General features: G+C 36.6%; 1 protein-coding gene across 3 annotated transcripts; it reads right to left on the reverse strand.

The window, feature by feature from the left end:
* Positions 1-256: 256 nt before the first annotated feature.
* On the reverse strand, positions 257-23,033 carry LOC119069337 (signal transducer and activator of transcription 5A-like). 3 transcript variants are annotated; one of them, XM_037173406.1, is made up of 11 exons: positions 22,807-22,992; positions 12,654-13,674; positions 12,502-12,584; positions 12,314-12,440; positions 11,983-12,100; positions 11,695-11,914; positions 11,363-11,629; positions 11,096-11,284; positions 10,870-11,014; positions 7,849-7,898; positions 7,303-7,802 (listed from the first exon to the last, which is right to left on the reverse strand). In XM_037173406.1, the coding sequence occupies exons 2-10, from the start codon at positions 13,655-13,657 to the stop codon at positions 7,868-7,870; spliced, it is 2,184 nt and encodes a 727-aa protein (XP_037029301.1). In that variant the 5' UTR covers positions 13,658-13,674; positions 22,807-22,992; the 3' UTR covers positions 7,303-7,802; positions 7,849-7,867. The 3 variants fall into 3 exon arrangements, with proteins under 3 accessions (XP_037029300.1, XP_037029299.1, XP_037029301.1); XM_037173405.1 differs by lacking the exons at positions 7,303-7,802; positions 7,849-7,898 and adding an exon at positions 257-2,311 and having other exon boundaries at positions 11,099-11,284; positions 22,807-23,033; XM_037173404.1 differs by lacking the exons at positions 7,303-7,802; positions 7,849-7,898 and adding an exon at positions 257-2,311.
* Positions 23,034-24,291: the final 1,258 nt, after the last annotated feature.

Genomic DNA, 24,291 nt, shown 5'->3' on the forward strand with positions numbered 1-24,291 from the left:
ATTACTTGTTTTACTTTACAAATACACCCAACAAAAATACGTTAGAAACTTTTCTCCGTCGATCAGCATCTATTAGAAATGATCTGGCTCCAACTGATCTGCCATTACATATTGGTCCTCAAACTACTAGACTTATGTGAATGATAATGCGCACTATCCGCATTATTCTAACTAAATGCCAAATCTAGTCTTTAAACATCTTAGAAACGTATACGTGTGTGAGTGGAACTTGTGGAATTTATTTTAAGGTAAAGGAAAGTTTCTAACGTATTGTTGTTTGTTGTACTTCCACTTTTGGGAACTATAGATCAATATTTGGGTTTGTCGAAAATGCAACACTTATAATGTGTAATTATTTTAAAACGCTTATTAAGTACATACATTACACAATAGACATTTCGTTTCTCTTTTATATAATGAGGATGTTTTTATGGCACCCAAGACACTTAATAATTGCGTAAAATAAAGATTTTTTTTTCTTGTTCTTGATCGCGATTTAAACAAAAACAAAATTTTGCATTTCAAATCTTAGTTGTAAATAACACTTTTCGACTTAAAAATTAAATAAAAAAAAATAATGAAAATCAACACGGAGAATTTTCGATAGCATTAACAAAGTTTGATTGCGTTATCACGAAGAGAAATATGATTGTGTAGTTTTAGCTTCTTCTTCTTCTTCTTCTTTCAGTTTTCTTAAACAAAAATGAAGTTTTTATTTTTCATGAGAATTCTTCAGAGAAAAACCAATGAAATTAAAAATTAAATTTGAACTTTATGATTCACCCGTATTATGATTTAAAAGGAAGAGAAAAACGTTTGTGAATAAGACAACTGAAAACGCTTTCAACATAAGTTCATTCGAATCAAAACAGGTCATAGGTGAAGGAAACAAGGGGTATCTGTAGATGACGAGATTGAAACTCGCATTGGAGATGAAGAATTCAGCAAAAACTAATGAACACATAATTGTAAGATTAGAGCGTTTTTATAGAGAACCGACGCAGAATTTAATTCAGAAAATTTAATAAAAAGATCAGCATTTTTCATCACGCTGGTACGCTAATCAAAATATTGATTTAACAGTACAATTTACGTTATACTGTACCTTAATACCGTTTCGATACAGTTCCGAGAGTAGAAGAAAACATTTTCCAGGCATATGACGAGCCAAGCGTTCTAGTAATCAGCCGATACAGCTGGATTCAGAATCCAGTGAATGTTCTTGTGCTATATTAGCCAATGAGTGAACGAGTAAAACCTTTTCAGGGTACACACGAACCATGCGTTCATACGATCTGTCGCAGTTTTGAAAATCACTCACAAAATCCGGAAGAATTTTAATGCTGAATTTCTATTTTAACAAAATCAACTTTTTTTTAAACTTTAATTGAGTGCTACAGTTTAATGAACGTTATGTACCGTTCATAACTTTTTAAAAACTAATTTCAAAATACGTTCACGATGTGATGAGAAAGAAAATGATGTCAATCTATCTGCAAAAGCTCAGACTCAATGCCAAAACTTAAGCTTGCATACAAATCTGACGCGCTATTCACTTTCCTCTTGTCTTCGAATGCAACTTCAAAAATTTCCTAACCAAACCAACGTTAAACCAAAATCTGTCCAACATACATTGGTCCATAATTGACCGAAACAGAAGCACAATACGCGGAACATTTTTAGCGAACCGACGAACAAGTTGTAAAAGGGACGACGATCTGAATTTTTGATTTTCGTTTGAGCTATCTTTTGTTGACTATGTGGGTTTTGTGCGTTTGGGTTGTACTTGTTTGGAACATTAACAAAAAAAAAAACATTTGTGAAATCCAGTTAGCAAAAAGATGGTTGATCTATACCGATACAATGTACCAGAAATAACGTTATAAAAGAACAGCTAAGTTTACAAAACATTTATTTTTTTTGTTTGTTTGTCAATCTCACAACATGAGACGCCCGTAGTTACAAATTAATACTTAAATTAGAGGAGAAAAATAAAAAATAAAAAATAAAAATTTAATTCCGCAGTAAAAAGAAAGAAAAAACTTAAGAAAATTATTACATATAGCCTTATATGCGTACGAAACAAAATAATAAACTCTCTTCTGTGCGAATTTTTTGTTGAAATTAAATTCTATCTCCTTTTTAGAAATTTTTGTTTTTAAATATATTTTTTGTGTGTTTTTTTTTCGTTGATGGATGTTATTGTCAACAGAACCAACCTAATTTCATTTATTAGAATACACTCGTTCATCCAAACATTAATTCATCATCGTTCATTTCGTCAAAACTTGGTAAATACTCTGGTACCATACTGTATCAAAGGAGGAAGAGAAGAAAATCAAAATAAAAATAAAAAAAATAATTCAAATCAATAAATTAAGGGCAATGGCGAGTAAGCTGTAAATTGTAGTCTACATTTAGGCGTATTATTGTGTTTACGATGATACACTAAAGATGCATCGATGCTTTGCTGAAAAGCATACATTTGGGCGTTTTTTAATTATTGGATTTTAGTTTACTTTTGATGATATCTTTACACCAGAATCCATTTTCAAAAATGTGGGACCACAATAACGACCACTAATATGTTAGCTTTCAACAGAAAATAGATTTAATTGTAGCAGTTTGATCAGTTATAAGAAACTGCTACTACTACTACAACCAAATCTATTTTCTGTTGAAAACAATCACATTTGTGCATCCATTCCTCAACCTCTATCATTTTCCAACAATCCTTTTTGACGAATGTGCAACAACGACTACAAATGTTCTTAGCTTTGGACAAGCAATAGAATTTTATCCGTTTGTGACCAGCTCTGAGAAAGGTGATCAAATCACTGACATTCGCTATAACTACTTACCGTTCACAGAGCTGGTTAAACTAGCAAAATTCTATTTCTTATTGAAAAAAGCTAACCCATTTTGAATTGCAGTTGGTCTTTCAAAAATGTACTTTTGTAAAAAGACGATTTCATCGAGAATGCAACAAAATGCGTCCGAATGTAGACTCTAATCTCAGTGCACTTATCCATTGCTTATTTGTTTGAAAATTTGTTCTAAAAATGTGATCAACCTTTGAATAAACTAATGAAATTAGAAGCGATACATGTGTGTGAGCAATTTAATTTGTTTTTGTTTTTAGCTAAAAGCGGTCACCAAAAATATGATTTTTATTTATTAGCGTGGGTTCATAAAATTAGTCGATGATTAATGCAAAAAGTTTTACTTAATGTGAATTTAAAAAAAAAAAAACAATAATACCGCCCGTGAAATGTTCATCTACAAGTGGTAAAACAAACATTGTCTTTGGGAGACAATTTTCTGTTCACGTCACATTGCTCTACTTGCATTTAATTTATGCGATTCATTTGCCAGTTTTTCGCGATAACATGGCTTATGAAATAAGTTGCAAAATGGGATTGTTATTATCACACGGGGTGTTGTGCTTCACATCTAGTGACAAAACCGGTTCCATTTCGAAACTTGTTCCATAAATTACTATTCTGTCTAGGCTAGATACATACAAGTATTAGATTACGAGTTAGTATTAAGCTAATTCGCGCTAAATCCCAGTTAAATTAAGTTATCCACACGCATGGTAAATGCGTCACGAAAATTCCAAGCGAAAAACATACAAGTATTAGATTACGAGTTAGTATTAAGCTAATTCGCGCTAAATCCCAGTTAAATTAAGTTATCCACACGCATGGTAAATGCGTCACGAAAATTCCAAGCGAAAAACAGGGTAGTTACTTTTACTTATCATTCTTATGTTCTCATATGTTGGGCTTTTAACATCAAACTATGTGTGGAGCACTCCGTTAAGGAGCCATCTATGTAACAAATTCTAATCGTTCATTGAGTCCTAAGCAGTGTGAAAATTGAAGCACGTCACTGATTGCGTTGAGTTTGTGGTATTTGGATTCGAAGCGTTGGTAAATTAAATCGGTCGACAAAATGTTATTGTCATAAGTTACTGGCCACATACGAGAGGTAATCAAGAATTTGGTAAAACATTTACCAGTTATGTAAGAAGGTAGTGCTATTTGACAAACCGATGAACTTCTATTACAGCTCCTCCGAAAAATTTAGCCAAACATTTAGTCAAAAACGTAAGAAGCAGACCGTAAGGGACATCTATGACTATGTAAGACTCAACACATTTTCATTCATCCTCTACCCACTTGAATTACCCAAATTCCCATACCCAACTCTTCTTCAACGGACATTCAAATTTCAAATTGTAAGATTGTTTAAGAGTGATATCGCCAAATCTTCAGGTGATTGGGAAACAAGCGGTCTCCGATTTTAATGAGTGATAGCTCGTTGGATTCGTCTTTCAATTCTAGGAAACACGTGTCTTTCACTTTTTCTTAAAAAAATTTGTTTTCTGTGAAAAGCGCTCAAAAGTGAAGACATGCCAGAGGGTACCGAAAACAGTTTTTCGGCAATAACTCAAGAAAAAATTATTTTAAATGGTTGTAATGTTGTACAATTGTCGGCCTTGAAAAGACCTACAGGTAGAGTATACGCACCGCTTGGTGCTAGTTGATCCGCTAGAGTTATGACTAGAAATATAGTGAATGTTCGGAGAGTCCGCCTTCTCTGCAGCTTCTATGTTCCGCGGAACTGAGTATGGGGTGTTGTAGCTGGCCTCACCCACTATCGTCCCACATATAAATGAAACCAGTACTTTTGTGCTGCAAGCCTACCGAAGTCTTGTAAAAAAAGTTGGTGCCAAAATGTAGATTTTTTCCTTCTGTCTGAGGGCCCAACTGCCAGAAGAGCATCTGGAACGGTGCTACGGCAATCATTTTTTATTGTCTACTATTCTTTCACCTTATCAATAGAAAAACGCTTCGCTATGTCGCGAATATATCAGATCCACTATTAGCAATATCAAGAGAAAAATCATGAAAGTTTTCTCCGAGGATTTTAGTCAAATAAAGTGTTAGCGTATAGCAAATGACCTCAGGACTACGGAACAGTAATTAGTTTTTCAATTGGAGCAATATTTGCTACGTGACAGGAGTTTGGAAAACCGTTTGCTCCCACTTGATCGTATCGTTTTTCCAAACTCCTGTCGCGTAGCAAATATTGGTCCAATTGAAAAACTAATTACTGTTCCGGACTCCTGAGGTCATTTGCTATACGCTAACACTTTATTTGACTAAAATCCTCCGAGAAAAATTTAATAATTTTTCACAAGAATTACTAACGCTGGATATGTTGTAACGACCTATATTCGAGTCAAAGTGAAGCGTATACGGTAAGGGAATAGTAGACGATACAAAATTACTCACGTAGAACCGTTCCAGACGCTGTTCTGGCAGTTGGGCCCTCAGACAGAAGGAAAAAATCTACATTTTGGCACCAACTTTTTTTAAAAGATTTCTGTAGGCTTGCAGCCCAAAAGTACTGCGTTCATTTATATGTGCAACGATTGTGGGTGAGGCCAGCTACAACACCCCATACTCAGCTCCGTGGTACATCGAAGCTGCAGAAAATGCGGACTCTCCGAACATTCACTATATTTCTAGTCATAACTCTAGTGGATCAACTAGCACCAAGCGGTGCGTATACTCCACCTGTAGGTCTTTTCAAGGCCGACAATCGTACAACATTACAACAATTTAAAATCATTTTTTCTTGAGTTATTGCCGAAAAACTGTTTTCGGTACCCTCTGACATGTCTTCACTTTTGAGCGCTTTTCAAAGAAAACATTGTTTTTAAAGAAAAAGTGAAAGACACGTGTTTCCTAGAATTGAAAAACGAATCCGACGAGCTATCACTCATTAAAATCGGAGACCGCTTGTTTCCAAAGTTAAAAAAATCACCTGAAGATTTGGCGATATCACTCTTAACAATTTTTGGATGAAAAATGAATGTGAAAAGAGATTGTAAGACTCTTCATTCCACTCTCCACATTATTTGTGGACAGAAATTGGAAAAAGTGACAAGAAATTTCTTTTCACTTTTGGAATAACCACGAGAATTGAAACGATGAACGAGACGATGAACTAAAATAAACACAGACTGGGAATATCGCAATCTTGGCTAAAATAAATCCGATATGTGCATTTATGTACAACATTTTGAAAAGTGTGCAGTGTAAAAGAAAAATTAAGAAAGCGAATCTTTGGTTGAGTGAACTTTTTTTTTCCTGTGGGCGTTATTACAAACACAAAAATGCATCTGAAACTCCTTGCTCGATATTTCCTATGTTATGATGCCAGAATCTCTGGTCGACCGACATCTCAATTTTTTTTCTTTTTTTTTCTTTGTAGAATCAAGACAATCAATTTAATTATTGACATTACCACCAAATATTTATAACAGTTACATTAATTGACGTGCATTGTAAGTAAAATTGAGTTACATTTTCATTAAATATACAACATTGTTAGGCTACATGGATAAATACAGGTTACGTTCGTTCTCTTGGTCACTATTTTCCAAAAAAAAAAAAAGTTTTTTTAGGTACATTACGATCAAACAATATTCACAGAACATTATCATGATTCATTAATTAATATGCCGTTTGCCTGTAAGACCACTAATTTCAATCATTTTTCCTTGTTGTATCACACACTGGTTTGTCATTCCAACGAAAGAAAAATCTCAATTTTTGAGCTTGACAACAGCGCTCACCCCGACAATTTTAAGAGAAGATGACATTTGTCGTGGAAAAGTCATCAATAGCAATAGTTTCATCGTACTCATTCAGTGTTATATGCAACCTCACACTTTGGATCCTTAAAATCAAAAATTCGTCTCGAGAGAATGAAAAAAAAAAACGAAAAAAAGGTTCTTCAGTATGGATTTTGTGACACAACAACCGAGTCAACAAGAAGAACCAATTCTGAACTCCAAATATAGCACAAATTATCATAGGCTAACTGACTGCACTACGAAGTGTTCTAACTAGAAAATGTCACCGCCTAACATCAACTTCTTTTTTGCTAAAAATGTCCTATTCAACACTACTGACGAAGCCGAAAAATTGAGTTACATCACGAATTTAATTGGACATGGGCACTACTCAACCGCAACGTCCGAGGAATTCAATAAATTTCGTGCAAACTCAGCAAAGAATTTAATCAAAAATGATTCGACCAGAAGGTTCGGGTCAGATCAGGCTTCAGGTTTACGTGAAATTTTCACCTGATGCCTGACCTGACAAATTTGATTTGACTATCAGGTAATTGAGTTCAGGTTCAGCTAAGCCTGACCTGTTTCTGTTTAGTTTGGGCTTTTCGATGATAAAAGGTTCTTGTAGGCGATCGGCATATTAAATTTTTCACACTTTTACATAGCTTGAACGCTTAAATGACTTTTCGTCTGATCTTATCCCACCATTCTATCTAAAGTCGCCGACGAGGTGCGTAGCACGATGTCGTTTTATTTATTTTATTTATTTATTTGTAAATTTTATTTACCACGGCAAAGCGAAAATATATTTCGCGTAAAATATTAGTATACGCTGTATATAATACGTACGCATAGATCTACAAAATTTTACTAAAAAGATGTAAAATTTGTCGATTTTACAGCAATAACAGCAAGTTCAACATTTATAATTTTATCACAACATTTTTTTTTCTTCAATTGATAAATTCGTTAAGTTTCATTTCATATATCACATTTATGGATGAACGTAGTAAAACAATTATTTTCAATTCAAAAATCGAACTTTCAAAAAGCTTTCTTTTTTCTCTTTAAAAAGGTTCTTTTAAAATTAATTGATTGAGTCGATATATTTTATGCTAATACTCTCTCTCTCTCACTTTCCTTCTCTTTCGACATTAAACGAAAAGTCAATATCATTTTTAAATGAAACTGAAGAGCCTCTCTCTTTAATTTAACTTACAGTTCCATTAATGTGCTAGACTGATGGCTGTAAGTTGAATAAACAGTAAAATTTACAATGACAAATAAACATTTTCACTGCAAGAGGATTTTAGAAAAAAGAGATGTCACGGCTACGGCTCGGAACAGGTCATATTCAGGTCATGCAAAATATAGTCAATAGTTCGAATTTAGTAAGATTTCGGTGTTACAACAGTAAATGTATTCAAGGTTAAATCTCCAGACAGCTCCACTTTATGGCTAACCTGTCAGGTTGAGTCTGAAGTTGACCTGCTCGTAGATTCAAACCTCATTTTTGAAGCACCGGAAATGATACCAAATTCAATACATTGCCTACTGTCTCTTATAAAGCTAATTAAGTTAATTTTGTATGCCCCGAATCGGACCTGTTTCGAGCCTTAGGCACGGCCTAAAACGACGACAAACTAATAGGAAAATTATAAGAAACATCGGGACTTTACTAAAACTATAAAACAAAAATAAAAGAGATGTCCATTTACGCATTAAAAAAAAATTATGAAAGTCATGAGAAATAGAATTTCCTATCGACTATCGTCGGTAGATAAATTTGACTTCCGGAGTCAAAACGGTCAGGGTCGTATTACTAAGATAACAGTAACTGTGCCATTCCTTGTTTTCTTGTAAAGTTTACAATCTTTTGCATATTGGACCCTATACATTGTACTGCAGTATTTTCAATTAGGGCATTGGAAAATAGGGCGTATCGAATTTTGAGAATTTTAAGGGTCGCGATAGCCTGTGTGCGGAAAACGTAGATCATTGAAAACTAATTCCAGGCATATGGTTGATGGATCCGAAGGTGCCCGCGAAGAAGTCCCCCCGGACGACTTTAACTTTCAAATGGTCATAACTCGGAAAGTTAAGAGTATTTTTGAAAACAATGTTCTAGCAGGATGTAGAGCGTTAAAAACTCTACAAAACTGCCAAAGAAACCGATGGTCCAAAAGGTGTGTCTGTCGAGGTTTTCTAACATCGAAAGTTCGACATTTTCGTTTTTGACTTTTATTTCCTGAGAGACAAATTATTAAGTTTAGCTTTTGGCATGAGGTTGTAGAGGAGGTCGAGTACTACCAGTACACTAGGCATTGTCCCGGTCGGCGATCCATCCAAAACAACTTTTTCAACATTAATGAATGAACTTTTTAAGTGTACCCACGTCGCCCACGAAGCCAATGTAACAGACAATGTAACCGGTGTTGCTGAGTCGAGGTAACCTTGGCCAGTAAGTGCACATAATATTCCATAACAGTAGCTGAACTCTTTTACAAAATATTTGGGATCTCGATGTAGCACATTATATTGACACGGTATACCACGAAGTTCAACCTTTTGTAAAAATATCGAAAAATGTGTATTTGCAACGAAATCGACTTCTTACTACTGTTCGTGGGTCAAATAACTAATTAAAACGATTATTTGTTGCTTGTCTCACAAATTTCACTTTCTCAGATTTTGTAGTACAAAATGTGCTACACCGAATTCTTAAATATTTTGTAAAAGAGTTCAGCTACTGTTATGGAATATTATGTGCACTTACTGGCCAAGGTTACCTCGACTCAGCAACACCGGTTACATTGTCTGCACTGGCTTCGTGGGCGACGTGGGTACACTTAAAAAGTCCATTCAAAAATGTTGAAAAAGTGGTTTCGGATGGATCGCCGCCCGGGACAATATCTAGTGTACTCGTAGTACTCGACCTCCTCTACAACCTCATGCCAAAAGCTAAAGTTAATAATTTGTCTCTCAGGAAATAAGAGTCAAAAACCAAAATGTCGAACTTTCGATGTTAGAAAACCTCGACAGACACACCTTTTGGACCATCGGTTTCTTTGGCAGTTTTGTAGAGTTTTTAACGCTCTACATCCTGCTAGAACATTGTTTTCAAAAATACTCTTAACTTTCCGAGTTATGACCATTTGAAAGTTAAAGTCGTCCGGGGGGACTTCTTCCCGGGCACCTTCGGATCCATCAACCATATGCCTGGAATTAGTTTTCAATGATCTACGTTTTCCGCACACAGGCTATCGCGACCCTTAAAATTCTCAAAATTCGATACGCCCTATTGGAAAATCTTAGTAAATTTTTGAAAAATTTAGCAAATCAATTTTCCGAAAATTGTCTCTGACACTGGACAAATTTGCAAAAGATTTTTCACATTTTTCTTTTGGTAAATGATTTAACTGAAGATTATTCTTCCTGGAAATTTCAAATTGATGTTGGAGATTGATATTAGAGATGAATGGAGGTGCTCTATGACATAATGATTCTCTGAATCTGTGAATCGATAATATTGTAAAATCATACGATTGAGATTGCAACTGCTGCTTAGCTAATATCGGGAAAAATATTGTTTGGAAAATGTTCGTGGAAACGCATCTGACGAAAAGTCCTGATGCAGCCATTCGTTCAGTTGTACGGGTGTAATCAAATTATTTGAACGATCACAACGAATAAATATGGCGTTGGTGGCATAAATCGTTCGAAGTGATCGTCCATAAAATATCGACACACCTCACCGAGTGTAAAGACGGAATATGAGATCACTAGTGCAATAATATATGTTTACAGTAAACAGATAGAAACCATAGTTGCTGCATAAGCAACTAAGGCCAAACAATCAAATGAGTTGAGAGCAAGTCCGAGTGAGCAAAAAAAGGTGAATTTTGTGGTGACTATAAAAACCAGTAAGCTTTATGGATCGACAGCGTTGTCAGAATCTATTTACAGATGCAAAATGCACCGTTCTACAGAGTGGGTCAGATGAAAGCGGGAAATCGTTTAAGTTGAGAAGTGATTGATGTTAAAGCGAACAAACTAATGGAAGCATGTAAATGAATTCGTTATTGTTAGTGAAGTGCAGTGAAAGCCTTGGTTACGTTTCTCTTGTTTAATTTGGAAGCGTTATATGTTAAGGAACGGAAACATGATGTTAGTCAATCTAAATGATTTACAACGAAGGGAATTACGAGCCTACGTACCTTTGAACCGATGACGTGTCTCTAGTGTGATCTGGCGATTGCCAGCTGCTATGCTGCGGTGTGTTCGGATTACTGAGCATCCGATTGGTGTCATCAGGAACCGTAGTCTTCAGAATCGGTTTCACATAACCGTTGGTCGTTGTTTCTACGATTGGAATAGAGAATGGGAACAAAAGTCAGTACAATGTTTACCGGTTAATGTGTGCACGCGTCTAAAATTCAATACCACCAATTGGACTGTAATAATTTCCGAAGGCACTGTCTTTCGGTATGTCTGGATATAGAGTTACACATTGAGGTAGATCTTTAATGCGATCTCCCAGCGATCGGATTCCAAAATCTTTACTACAGAATGGCTGCAACATAACAATTTGTGGATTCGGAGCATTTTCCACCCAAGCAATGGTTATACCACCTGCATTGAAAATAAGAAATTTCAGTTTTTGGCATCGTTCAACCTTCGTTTTTCGGAAAACTTTTTCTAGAAACTCACCGAGCTCACTGTCTGAGAAACGCAATAGAAACGTTCCAGGTGGACATTGTAACAATTTCTCCTCGGCTTGCCGTTTATTTATGAAGCCGATAATGAGACCTTCGGTCCACGGTCCTCGCAGTTGATCTCTGGTCAATTTCATAACGGCATAGAACCAGTCCCAAAATGTGAACGTTCGTTCCGGCAACGGTTCTTTACAGAATTGAGACCATGATATTGGCCGGTCATTTGGATCGAAATTGACGGTTGTTCGGAAAGCTTTTTCGCCTGCAATTGAAGATGGAAACGTCAATGCAATGCTGCTGATCGCCAGCGATTCGGTTCCGACTCACATAAATAATATAAATTTTCGGCCGTTAAACCTCTGCCAGTTTGGCATGTGAATTTCATGTTCAATGCGCTGACCATATGAGACCAATTGACTTTGTCTACCACATGAAATGGTACACGACTAATTTCGGAAAATGCATTGTCCCAGGTTATTGTGGCCCAAGATTGTGGTTCTTGATTGCCATGAACGATTACGACTACTGGTAGCGACATCACCCAGACCTGGATAAATGATTAAACAAACGGATACAGTCGCAACGTTATGCTACAAAATTGGTCGGCGAACGTACGTTTATTCGAATGTCGGCCGTTTGAAAGGTTGATTTAAAGAGTAACGCAAATTTTTCGTCCATGACTGATTCAGTTCCTTTCTTTTCGGCTCGTTTGATTTTTTTCAATTGCATATTTCTGGGGAACAGACAAATGTTCGTTACGCATATTACAGTGAAAAAATCGACAACAGCCACACTGGAAGAACTGGTTACGTGTGGATCAAATTACACACATTGTGGAAGGTGTATCCCCGAGAGATGATGCACTTCATGGACTAAGTCTAGAAGTGCGTCACCGCTCTCGTACCTTCCTAACCTGAAAACGAATTCAATCAAATCATCAAATCACCTTAGATTGCACGATAAATGGCGTGTAGACTGTTGCATTTCCAGATTGCCAGTATTGTTCAGAATTTCGCCGGAAGCTTCATCTAATGGCTTAAGGTGATTTTGTTGCTGGGCCTGGGACTGAGACTCTGAAACAAATTCCATTTTTGCATTTCTCCATTTCGAACACATCCAATTGCTTGGACTTACCTGATAAAATGGATACGACGACCGATGGATTGTTCATTTGAATGCCAAGATTGACAGTGAGAAGTCGAACGGTCGCAGCGAATCTGGAGTGGGAAAAATGATATGTTGAGGACAAGCTACCACCGGAGCACCACAGTTCAATTGAATCATACCTGGTGTTCGTTTTCATCACTTGCGGTGGTTGTTTCTCGACAATAAATCCCGAAACAATTAAATTTTGCAGCAATGTAGTAATTTCCCTGTATGCACGTTCGATCACATCACCCATGTTCATGTTCAGTGGAAGGCCGCTGTTTATTTCGCGTGTCGCTTCAATGCAGAGGCGCGTATTCCATATAACTTCGCCCAATACCTCAAACCACGTCTGAATTTCGTCCAACGTGTTTCCATTTAACGGTGCACCGTTGCCAGCCAACGCCTGATCACGTTGCCATTTGCCGAGCCGCTTCAAAATGACCGTCTTCTGGACGCCGTCAATGTCGACGATCATCGTCGCGAAGCTCTGATACAAATCAATTGCACGAGCACTGATCGATTCGAACAGCAAGCATTTTTTCTGCCGAACTTCCTCTAAAAAGGCCAAACGGCGACGTTCGTCCTCCTGTGTATTGCTTAGTTGAAGCATTTTGTTCGACGTTTCGCTGTACTCAAGCACTTTGTAATTTTCGATATCATGCTTGTACTTGGTTTGCTTTTCCTTATTGCTCTGCATTTGGGTTTTTAAAGCTTTCAATTTGTCCTTGATCTCAATGGCTTCCTGATCCATGTAGTTGATTTGCTGATTGTCACAGAAATTTTCCAGAAAATGCTGTTCGTACGAAATGGCATCCCGAATCTGTTTATAAATTGCAAACGGATGGTACAGATGCTGGGTGAACGTTTGAATTGCTTCATCCAATCGATATTTAATCGAAAGCTCTTCAGCCCGTTTCAGTTTCTGTTTTTCATTTTCCAGCTGCTGGATTAATGTGTGCAAGAAATTTGCGGCCTTCTGTTCAATTTGCGGATCATTGATGTCTATGAATAAATCTGTCTTAATTCGTTCTTCGATCCATTCCGCGCACACGAATCGCACTTCAAGTGGAAATTGTTCGTTGTACAGGGTTTTGACGCGCTCAAAGCCTGGATGTTGGATCAACCTATTCCAAAGAGACATCTTGTGGCATTGAAAATCTGAAAAACGAAAGGAAACAAAAAATCAATTTTGATCAAACTATTCGAAACGGAAAACCACCGACAAATTCTCCACGAGAATCTACTGAACCTTGTTCACAGTTTTCCAATTTTATATTGGAATGTAAGTGACTCGTAACCGAATTATACATCTCGAGCAACTTCCAAACAAACTCAAATGCTAATCCAAGTGACTACCACTGAATTCAGAAACGAAATGTGAGGACGACAGAAGAAACACCACGTTCACACTACGCATTTGAGATGTGCGTTTAAGAGTGGATTAATGGCTGTTATCAGAGCAGCGGCTAGTACAAAGAGTTTTCTATACAGTGAACAATGCGTATCATGTACCGGAACGATTTGCGGTACATATACATGCACTGGTTGCATTAGAACTGTTATGTACTTTGTGTGATTAATTCTTCGAATATTGGCGGTTTTCCGGTTTAAGACAACATTTTATGGACCATAAAATGAGCGGCCAATTCGATTCGGACTATTTTTTAATTACAATCAGCCCCATCCGCGAGTAAGTTTCGTATACAATTACATAAACCATTTTCAACGGGAGGACTTTGTTACTTTTGCACAAGGTTGCGATCGCTAACAATTTTTATTAGCGGTGCTAACGCTAACGCTAATTTCGAAAAATCTGAGCGTCGCTAAACTTATTAGCTAATCAGAAAAAAGTTAGCGCGCTAATAGCGATCGCTAATGTCTAGCTAAAAACCGTTTTTTAGTTAAATCATTTGATTCAATATTGGCTTTGTTTTTAATGAGATATAATGAGGGATTCTTTTGAAAAACAGCCTACCGAAATCGGGCGTGTTTTCTAGTGTAACTTTTTATAGGTACCTAGAAAGGACTTCGACCCTAGAAGCCAAAACCACTCTCAAAAAAATTCTTCGAAGCTTTTATGGCTGGTGAAAGGTGATCGAAAGCCGAAAATTTGCACTTTTCTTACCAAAATTTCTCCGGGTACACGAGCCGTACATGGTCTTGTGGGGTGTCATTAGAAAGGTAATCACATGTTCTATTGAGCCGAATAGAGACACACTGAAATATGTGCAGTTGAAGTTTTCAACAGAAAACTTACACTTTTCTTACCAATATTTCTCTAGTTACACGAGCCGTACATGGTGGTGTGGGGTATCATTTGAAAGGTAATTTTATGTGCTTTTGGGCCAAATAGGGGCTTATGGGGTTTGGATGCATATGTGATGAAATATGGACACTTAAACATTTCAACTTCTCATATTTCATCGTAGATGCTTTCAAACCCCATAAGACCCTATTTGGCCCAAAAGCACATAAAATTACCTTTCAAATGATACCCCACACCACCATGTACGGCTCGTGTAACTGGAGAAATATTGGTAAGAAAAGTGCAAGTTTTCGGTTGAAAACTTCAACTGCACATATTTCAGTGTGGATTAATTTTAAAACCAATGAGTCTCTATTCGGCTCAATAGTACATGTGATTACCTTTCTAATGACACCCCACAAGACCATGTACGGCTCGTGTACCCGGAGAAATTTTGGTAAGAAAAGTGCAAGTTTTCGGTTTTTGATCACCTTTCACCAGTCACAAAAGCTTCGAAGAATTTTTTTGAAAGTGGTTTTGGGTTCTAGGGTCGAAGTCCTTTCTAGGCACATATAAAAAAGTCCACTGGAAAATGCGTCCGATTTCGGTAGGCTGTTTTTCAAAAGAATCCCTCAATTGCATTTTTGGGGACAAATTACTAGAACAAGTTACTGGTAAAAGTAAGGTATTTGACCGTGAGTTGTGGCAAATCAAAAAATTTTAGTTTCAAAGCTTTATTGCTTGAAACCTTTTTACAAAAGACAAGAAATATCAGTTTTGAATTGAAGATTGATCTTTCGGCATCGTAATGGATCAATAATATATGCATTTTCAATGATTTTTGCATTTAAATTCAATGTTTTCAAAAAATTGAGAGTTGTGGTATATGAACCGCGAGTTGTGGTGTTTCATATTAAATCGATGGACCGATAGTTGGTGGTATTAGAAACGTCATAACACAACTCATGGTTCATAAGACCGATTGGGGTATTTTTCTTTGCATGTAAATTTCCGTATACAACTCACGGTCAGGTTTTCGCTACCACAACTCACAGTGAAAAACCTTATTTGTTTTTTATGAACTTTTCTCTCAATATTCAGTAATAATGCCGTTTAGCTCTCCGCTGACGAACGAACCAAGGAAGCTCCTCTCACTTCTTATTGTTAAATTTTGAACGAAGTAACTGCGTTTCGTGCTTAAGAGTGATATCGCCAAATCTTCAGGTGATTGGGAAACAAGCGGTCTCCGATTTTAATGAGTGATAGCTCGTTGGATTCGTCTTTCAATTCTAGGAAACACGTGTCTTTCACTTTTTCTTAAGGCCAGTTCATACTCGCATACATTTTTGCGATATATGCGACCATGAACTGGCCTTAAGGCGTATACGGTAAGGGAATAGTAGACGATACAAAATTACTCACGTAGAACCGTTCCAGACGCTGTTCTGGCAGTTGGGCCCTCAGACAGAAGGAAAAAATCTACATTTTGGCACCAACTTTTTTTTCAAGACTTCTGTAGGCTTGCAGCCCAAAAGTACTGGATTCATTTATATGTGCAACGACAGTGGGTGAGGCCAGCTACAACACCCCATACTCAGCTCCGTGGTACATTGAAGCTGCAGAAAAGGCGGACTCTCCGAACATTCACTATATTTCTAGTCATAACTCTAGTGGATCAACTAGCACCAAGCGGTGCGTATACTCCACCTGTAGGTCTTTTCAAGGCCGACAATCGTACAACATTACAACAATTTAAAATAATTTTTTCTTGAGTTATTGCCGAAAAACTGTTTTCGGTACCCTCTGACATGTCTTCACTTTTGAGCGCTTTTCAAAGAAAACAATTTTTTTTAAGAAAAAGTGAAAGACGCGTGTTTCCTAGAATTGAAAGACGAATCCAACGAGCTATCACTCATTAAAATCGGAGACCGCTTGTTTCCAAAGTTAAAAAAATCACCTGAAGATTTGGCGATATCACTCTTAAAGGACTCCAAGTGATTGACTATGACTGTTTTATTTAATGATTTCACTTTCAGTATATGGGGTTTTTGAGCAATACGGAGCTTCAGCATTTTTTTCCTGCGAAAACTATCTTTACTCGCAGCACCCCGCGAAAATGAGTTATTACATGCATGGTACTATTGTAATGTACTATTATAACAACAATGCCTTGTCAGAAAATGATGACAGTTGTGAATGTAAAATGTACACCGATTTTTTTATCTATTTTCTTTTGTAATTTTTATTCCAAAGGCGGTAAAATTTCAATTTTAAGTGTGTAAATAGCTGAAAACTTCTATTATTCATTAGCGAAATGGTTAGCGATCAGCGAAAATTTTTTCGATAATGACATTCTAGCGAGCGCTAGAAGCGACAATATTTGAAATTTAGCGGCGCTAATGCAACCTTGCTTTTGCATATATATAATCCCAAACGTGCCGACATACACAGTCGACAAGAGCATGGTAAACCATGAATTTGATTGAGTTCAGTTTCATTCGGTTTATAATATGTAATTAGGGACATCAAACTATGAATCGGATCGAGTTAACATAGAACTCGGTATAAGTACGAGCCAATTTTCCATTACACTATGTCTAATTTCTCGTTTTCGCTTATGCAATAAATCATCGAATACAGGTCCCATGTACAGACAGACAATTATTTTTCAGCAAAAACGAAACACATGAAATGGTCTCCCCAAAGCGGTCCACATTCCAACATAAATTGTTAACCAAAGCGTGGAAGGACGAGATTGGAAGGCTCAACACGGTTCAATATTCGGTTTATTAACATTGATAGTAAGGATTATTGCTCGTAACGGAAAATTAATCACTAGGGTGGCAGCACCAGTGCAGTGTCCGGACATGTAACCATCAGTATATTGTTCTTTCATTATTAAAAAAGTTTACCGTAGTGCTGTTCGTTGACATTACATGTAATGTGTGTTACGATACCAGATTTGCTTCCTCTTTATATTTCTCCTTAATTTTTCATTCTTTTAAATTCTATAAAGCAATTCCAATGAGGCACCAGAAAACGTTTCAAACTCAAGACACAATTCAAATCGACAATTATTCATTGTTGAACAATGCCATAGAAATAATATCGCCCACGGGGTCGGCACTGTTAATGACGAAAGACGATCCTACTGTCTGTTTTCAAATGAAATGTGTTATTGAACCAGCAACCCTTTTGTTCAGCTTGTTTTGCTTATCAAAATCTATTAATTGTCTGCATCTTACGAAAGGTTTGTTTCCGTCCTAATCGTGTAATTAATGGATCAATCAATTGATTGTTTTGTTATAATTTCCAGCTAATCATTTTCAGTCGAACGTCTGTTGAACGAAATTAAGAAAATAAACCACTGCGATATGGTGAAAGAGAAAGAAAGCCAGCGGAGGTAAATTTTCCGTTTTATCGCAATCTAAGTGTCAGATCGATAAGTATGTGGAATGGGGCAAGTATTCGTAATTCACGAGGATTCAGCCGTAAGATTCGTGTGTAAGTACCAATTTCTTGAACTTCTCGCAACTGACGAGGATTCGTAACAAATTTTACTATCTAAAAATCGTAACTGGAGGCGTCAAGATTTGTCGTAGATTGTTTGGAAGAATTTGTCCAAGATTATTTGGAAGAAAAGATTTGGTACGGAAACTGTTAATGTGGAGACGATTAGAAACAGCTAGTCGTCTGTTAATGATGACAAAAAAGAGACGAGCCCTAGCATATAGAACATACTGAAGAAATGAAAGATTATTTATCAAAAACTAAACGACACATTAACCGTTGGGACTCTTTTGGCAAAATTAGTTAGAAAACTGTAAAAGACGAATTCGAATACTTCACTCTACTACTTGATGAGGTGCACAGGTAAACAGTACCATCTGCCCTGAGGCATCATTCATAAATTATGTCACGCGTGGCGACTATTCACATCTCTTTATATCAAATTTTCAACCACATTTTGCATCTTTTTCACGTGACATTCTTAATGAATGATCCCAGGGCAGAAGACTGAAAAAATCCGAGGTAGCTCTTCCTCATCATAATGCGAGCTTTGGTACTATAGAAAATCACATTTCCGCTCTAATATTGTGATTTAAAATAGTAAACGGGCACAACAGTCGCGGAATTGTTAGATCGCACAATTTCAATTCGATTCGATTCATTCGAAATGCGATATATTTCTTATTATTAGGCCTGGATACTCGGCCTTGACCTTTTTCATCAGGTCACAGATTTGAGCAAAACGACGAATAAAAATTTAAAGTTTTTTTGTGAAACATCGTTTCAATTTTTAATTCACGCCGTAAGTGCGGTTGAAATTCAAAATGGAAAGTGTGGAGGTCTTTCTAACGTAACGTAACGCGTCATTTTCATACAAGAAAGCGTTGAAATGTATTTTTCGGTTCACTTTTCAATCAAATTTTAGGCACACTTACGGCGTGAGGCTTAAGAAGCAAAAATCTTCGAATAACTATATTACGGGTAACCTGTTAGGCCATCCGTTATCGATAATAAAAAATCAAAAATAAATGACAAGCTACGAGCAACGGGGTCTAATAAGCAAAAGATATGTTTAAAAAAATGAAGTAAAAGATTGGAAATTAATCTATTGAAAATACTTGGATAAAAATGAAGTAATAGTTTCGGATCAAAATGAAGTAATAGATCCGCCAGTAAAATTGCTGATCTGCTTGCCGTCGGGTGAAAAGAGTAATGTCATTCTTCATTTTCTCACAACTATGGATTTTTTACTATATGAAACTACTACCGGGCTGACCACACTAGGGCTCTTTCAGAGATCGGAAACAAAAATTCGGCTGACAATTTATCTTAAAGAATAACAATATTGGTGATCCATGAGGAACGTACATGAAGAGTCGATGTACAACATAAATACGAATGTAAATCGCAATCTGACCTTTAATAAGTGAAACAAAATAACGGTGCAAATACACGTAGATTATTGTAATGTAAATCCATATGTGCAAACTGCACCAAAAAGAACAGTGAATTCTATCCGTTTTGGTGGTTAATCTACCCTTTAGACCAAGCAAAGAGATTCTAAACTAAAGCACATTGGATCAATTTAAGTCCTGATACAGTTTGTTCATTTCATTTTTACACAGTTTCTAAAGATTGTCGATATGTCAGAGTTTTTAATGTACCCAGTCAATTAAGTTCTTCCCAAATTGCGCAATATTTGAATTCGCGATAGAAATTTTAAATTTTGCGCCAAAAATTCATAATTTGGGAAGAACTTAATTGACTGGGTACATTTAAAACTCTGACATATCTAAAACTGTGTAAAAATGAAATGAGCAAACTGTAAGCAAAGCTTATAAAGAGTTTTTGGATACGAATACAATAAAACAAAAACTCTTTCCGCTTGCCATTTTTGTCTGAAGAATCCCTAAAGATTTTCTGGAGCACTTATCATGGTTCATTTAATACAAGACGTAACTTCTTATAATGTACTGTAGGGGGGTCCAAAAAATAAAAGTGTCGAGGAAGTTGGCGGACCCCGGGGAAAATAAACCTTTATGGCCTCCTGATAAAAATTGTATATGGGGCCGATGCGATCCGAGTAGGTTTATGGGTCGCTCAAGGACGAAACGTGTGAAAAAACACTGAAATTTTCCATACATTTTTTCCATTACTTTGTATGCGAAAATTTTTTTAACGACAATATCAAACTTTTTTGGTCCAGACAACTTAGATTAGATGCAAAAGCATCAAAAATGCGTTTGTTTCATTTTTTCGGAATTTTTATATCGTCTGGGCACACCTAACAATATTGATATAGACAAAAATCGACAGATAATTTCCAAGTAATACAAAGTCAGGCGAGGTCACTCTTTAAATTAAGTGTTAGGTGTCGTTGTAAAGGTAATGACAGTGGCTTTCTAACGAGCCCACACACAATAAGTTTCAAGTTGGTGTCATGACGTAACAGTCATTTGAAAATTGCCTGAGTTCACGACCCTGACATTTTTGCACCAAAATCGATATCTATATAGCTTCAAAAAATTGTTTTCGAAAAAATTTCTTTTTGCAATGAAAGCTTATGCCATAAGCTCTCGTTAGACATAAATATATCCGATGCACATCCCATAAATGTTTTGGAAGAACCCAAAGACTGAGTGAACACATTGGGAATCTTTGACTGACTTGGGAGCTGCGAATGCACTTACAAATCATCAAATCGGTTTCTTTGAATTATTCTGAAGTGAAATAATCCAACTCACCTTAAGAAGTGACCTCAGCATCTGTTAGTTACGTTCAATTTTTCTTTAACCCTCATTTTCGTGGTTTTTCACATATTTCGTCATTGCGCGACCCATAAACCAACTCGGATCGCATCGGCCCCATATATATTTTTTATCAGTGGGTCATATAGGTTCGTTTTCCCCGGGGTCCGCCAACTTTCTCGAAACTTTTATTTTCCCATACGATTCTGGACCCCCCTAATGTACTGATGTACAACAAGCTTAGCACTCTTTCAAAATCGATTACCGTTTGGCGTTTCATAGTAACACGACTCTCTGACGAAATTTTTCGCATGAATTAAAATAAACAAGACTGGTGTGCATACGTTGATTGGATTACTGTTAGAGTGGGCGATAAATTGATTAAATACTTTTTGTTTTTGGTACGCCAGTTGGCCCGAATATTTGTTGGACCATATATGCAGTCACAACCGAATCTCGAATTATCTGTGATACGCAAAATTATGTCCATAACAAGGTCACAAGTTTTGGTCTAGATTTATTCACGTTTTACAGTCTTAAAGTACCTCCAAACCTGATATGCCAGCATGAAAGTTCTTGATATATCAAGACTTGAGGATGTGCTTGATCTAATCTTGTTGCACTAACTAAACTTTGCACTAACTTCAGACGTATACGCGATTTTCACTTAAGGAAACGTTACTGCTAACAGTGAATTGCGATAGACCAGGCCTATTTTTATGATTTTTTTTTGATATTTGGAATAACGTTCCCAATAATGGGTCAAACGATTTTTGAATATTCAACTAAATAAGAAAGTTGTGCCCTGGGCTTGAGTGTATTTAACAGTTCAACGTGTTCAACAGTTTTTAGTTAAATAAATCGAAAATTTAGCATTCCACATCATAGATAATAATCTACCTGGTTGTCAAAGACCCCAACGTGTTGTCCAAAGTATAATCTTCGAACAAGTTTTCTACGATATGCCCTCTGCGCCGTGTATTGTGTGCACAGATAATTTTTTTTTACCTGCATGACCATTCAATACAAGGAAAAAATAAGAAGGAAAAAAACATTGCAATTGAACGAAAAAACGAGTCGCTGCTGGAGTTATATCCCTATGTACGTTTTATTACGTTGATGATTCAGCGTTCGACGTCCTGTTTCATTAATGAACTCGAAATGAAAACATTCATATCCTCGGCCACACAAGAGGATAATCTCAATTAAAATCTGGTCCTACACGCACGTCGATGCCAATTAAAAAAGAACAACAAAACGTCAAAACCGTGAACAGAAAATACATTCTGAGTAAACAAGAAAATTAACCCTACTTAACGAACATGGAAAATTGTGTTGAGTTGAAAATAAGTACAAAAGAAAAACTAAGTAAAATCGTTGTACGCTGCTCTACAGTAACGATAGTAACTACCTAATACCAGGTAACATTTTATCATCTATATCTCTCTGCTGTACCTCTCATTCCGAATTCCTAGAAATTTGTTTTGTGCAAGGTAATGAAAAATATCAGGGACAGCTAGTGAACAATTTTTGTTGCTGGAGCCACACTATCCCACGTACAGAATGAAAAATTTGCATTCTTCACAAGTTAAAACCGAATGAAGTCAATTAGAGGCACAATTTTAAGAATTTCACAAATTTGATTAAATGACGCATATACATATGAAATCTTGTTCGTACAAGCTCAGCTTTTACGGCACGGCAATAAAAAAAAGTCAAATCAACATTATCCGATGGAAATAATGCGATATTGTCGTTAACATTATAAACAAATGTTGAATAACTTACGTGATCAGAGTTTTATCGACAAATTGCTGCTGGTTTTGAAGTATAATTCCAACTAATAGCGAAACTTGATTCAACTACAAATTATTCACTTTTTTCTTATCACCAATGTCTGTTAAAAGCCAGCAGCCATTATGAGAGCGATTATGAATGTGTCTGTGTATAGGTGTTGAATGATTTTGAATGGTAAAATGTGGTGTTACCAACATTCAAGAAACTTTGTTGAATGCATAACATGTCAAGGTTTTGACATACGTAGAGGTTCACTCTCACTCGCGGGTAATACGGATAACATCGATAATATAAACAGGCAATATTCAATTTAAAAGTGAACTGCATCCAACTTTAGTGTGTAATATTAAGAGGCGGGTATGGCTTAGCTGAAATTGTAGCCTACATTTGTGGTTTTCGTTGATATAGTTTACATGCTTTTGTTTTCGCTAGGGTCGAAAGTGGCTTATTACACACCTTGAGAAAACAAGAAATTTGGTTTAGGTTTCAAAAGCATGTAATAGTTATTTGTGTATCTGTTTTGGACGATTGTTTTTAGGCAATTTCGCTTGTTGTAACATGCGAAAGTGCCTAAAATCAATCGTCCAAAACAGATACTCAAAAAAAATTTCATGTAAGGGGTCGAAAACCTGAGAAAAATATCGAAACTCCCTCATTTTCGGCCCCGACACATGAAAAATCCATTACATACCTCGGGATAAAAGTTGAAAGATCTCGTTTTCGTGTGTTTATTGACCTCGGCTTCGTCTCGGATCAACAAAATTCACACAAAAACTCTACTTTTCAACTTTTTATTCCTTGTTGTGTAATAGTTATTTGCGAAACAAGGTATAAAAAGTTGAAAAGTAGAGTTTTCGTGTGAATTGTCATGCGTCGAAAACCGTACTTTTCATGTTTCAAGCACTTCTTTCGAAGCCCTCAGCAAGTAAAATCCATTACATAACTCGGGATAAAAATAAAAAGTCTTGTTTTCGTGTGCATTGAGCTCGGCTCCGTCTCGGATCAACAAAATTCGCACGAAAACTCTACTTTTCATCTTTTTATCACTGGTTGTGTAAAATACTATTACATGCTTTCGAATCGAAAAACAAATTTCTTGTTTTTCCTAGGTCTGTTATAAGCCACTTTCGACCCTAGGCATGTAAGTAACTATTCCTTATTGTGGTGTGTTGTAATATGTTTCATTTTAGCTTTAATGCAATAGATTTCATTTTTAGCCCCGTACGAAGTACTGGGGGCTTATAAGATTAATATGCCGTTTGTAACATGTTGAATTGGAAGCAGACGGTAAGGGCAAAGCATTTGTCTATGTTCATAGATAACGAATCCGCAATAAAACAAGGCATCAGAACAGTCGGAGCGTTTGCTGCGACTTAGCCCCGTACGATCCGTAATCCTATTTCGTCCGTAACCATAATACGTCCGTAGCCGTAATACGCCCGGAACCCTAATACGTCTACAACCCTCTAATGCGTC

Source organism: Bradysia coprophila (genome assembly GCF_014529535.1).
Source record: "Bradysia coprophila strain Holo2 chromosome X unlocalized genomic scaffold, BU_Bcop_v1 contig_26, whole genome shotgun sequence".
NCBI lineage: Eukaryota > Metazoa > Arthropoda > Insecta > Diptera > Sciaridae > Bradysia > Bradysia coprophila.

Excerpts from the sequence above, each read along its gene's own strand:
- LOC119069337 (XM_037173404.1), bottom strand. The coding sequence starts at position 13,657 with ATGTCTCTTTGGAATAGGTTGATCCAACATCCAGGCTTTGAGCGCGTC. Across the intron at positions 12,441-12,501 it reads CGTCGTATCCATTTTATCAG|AGTCTCAGTCCCAGGCCCAG; the intron begins GTAAGTCCAAGC and ends AATTTGTTTCAG. Across the intron at positions 11,285-11,362 it reads TTTCTCAGACAGTGAGCTCG|GTGGTATAACCATTGCTTGG; the intron begins GTGAGTTTCTAG and ends TTTTCAATGCAG.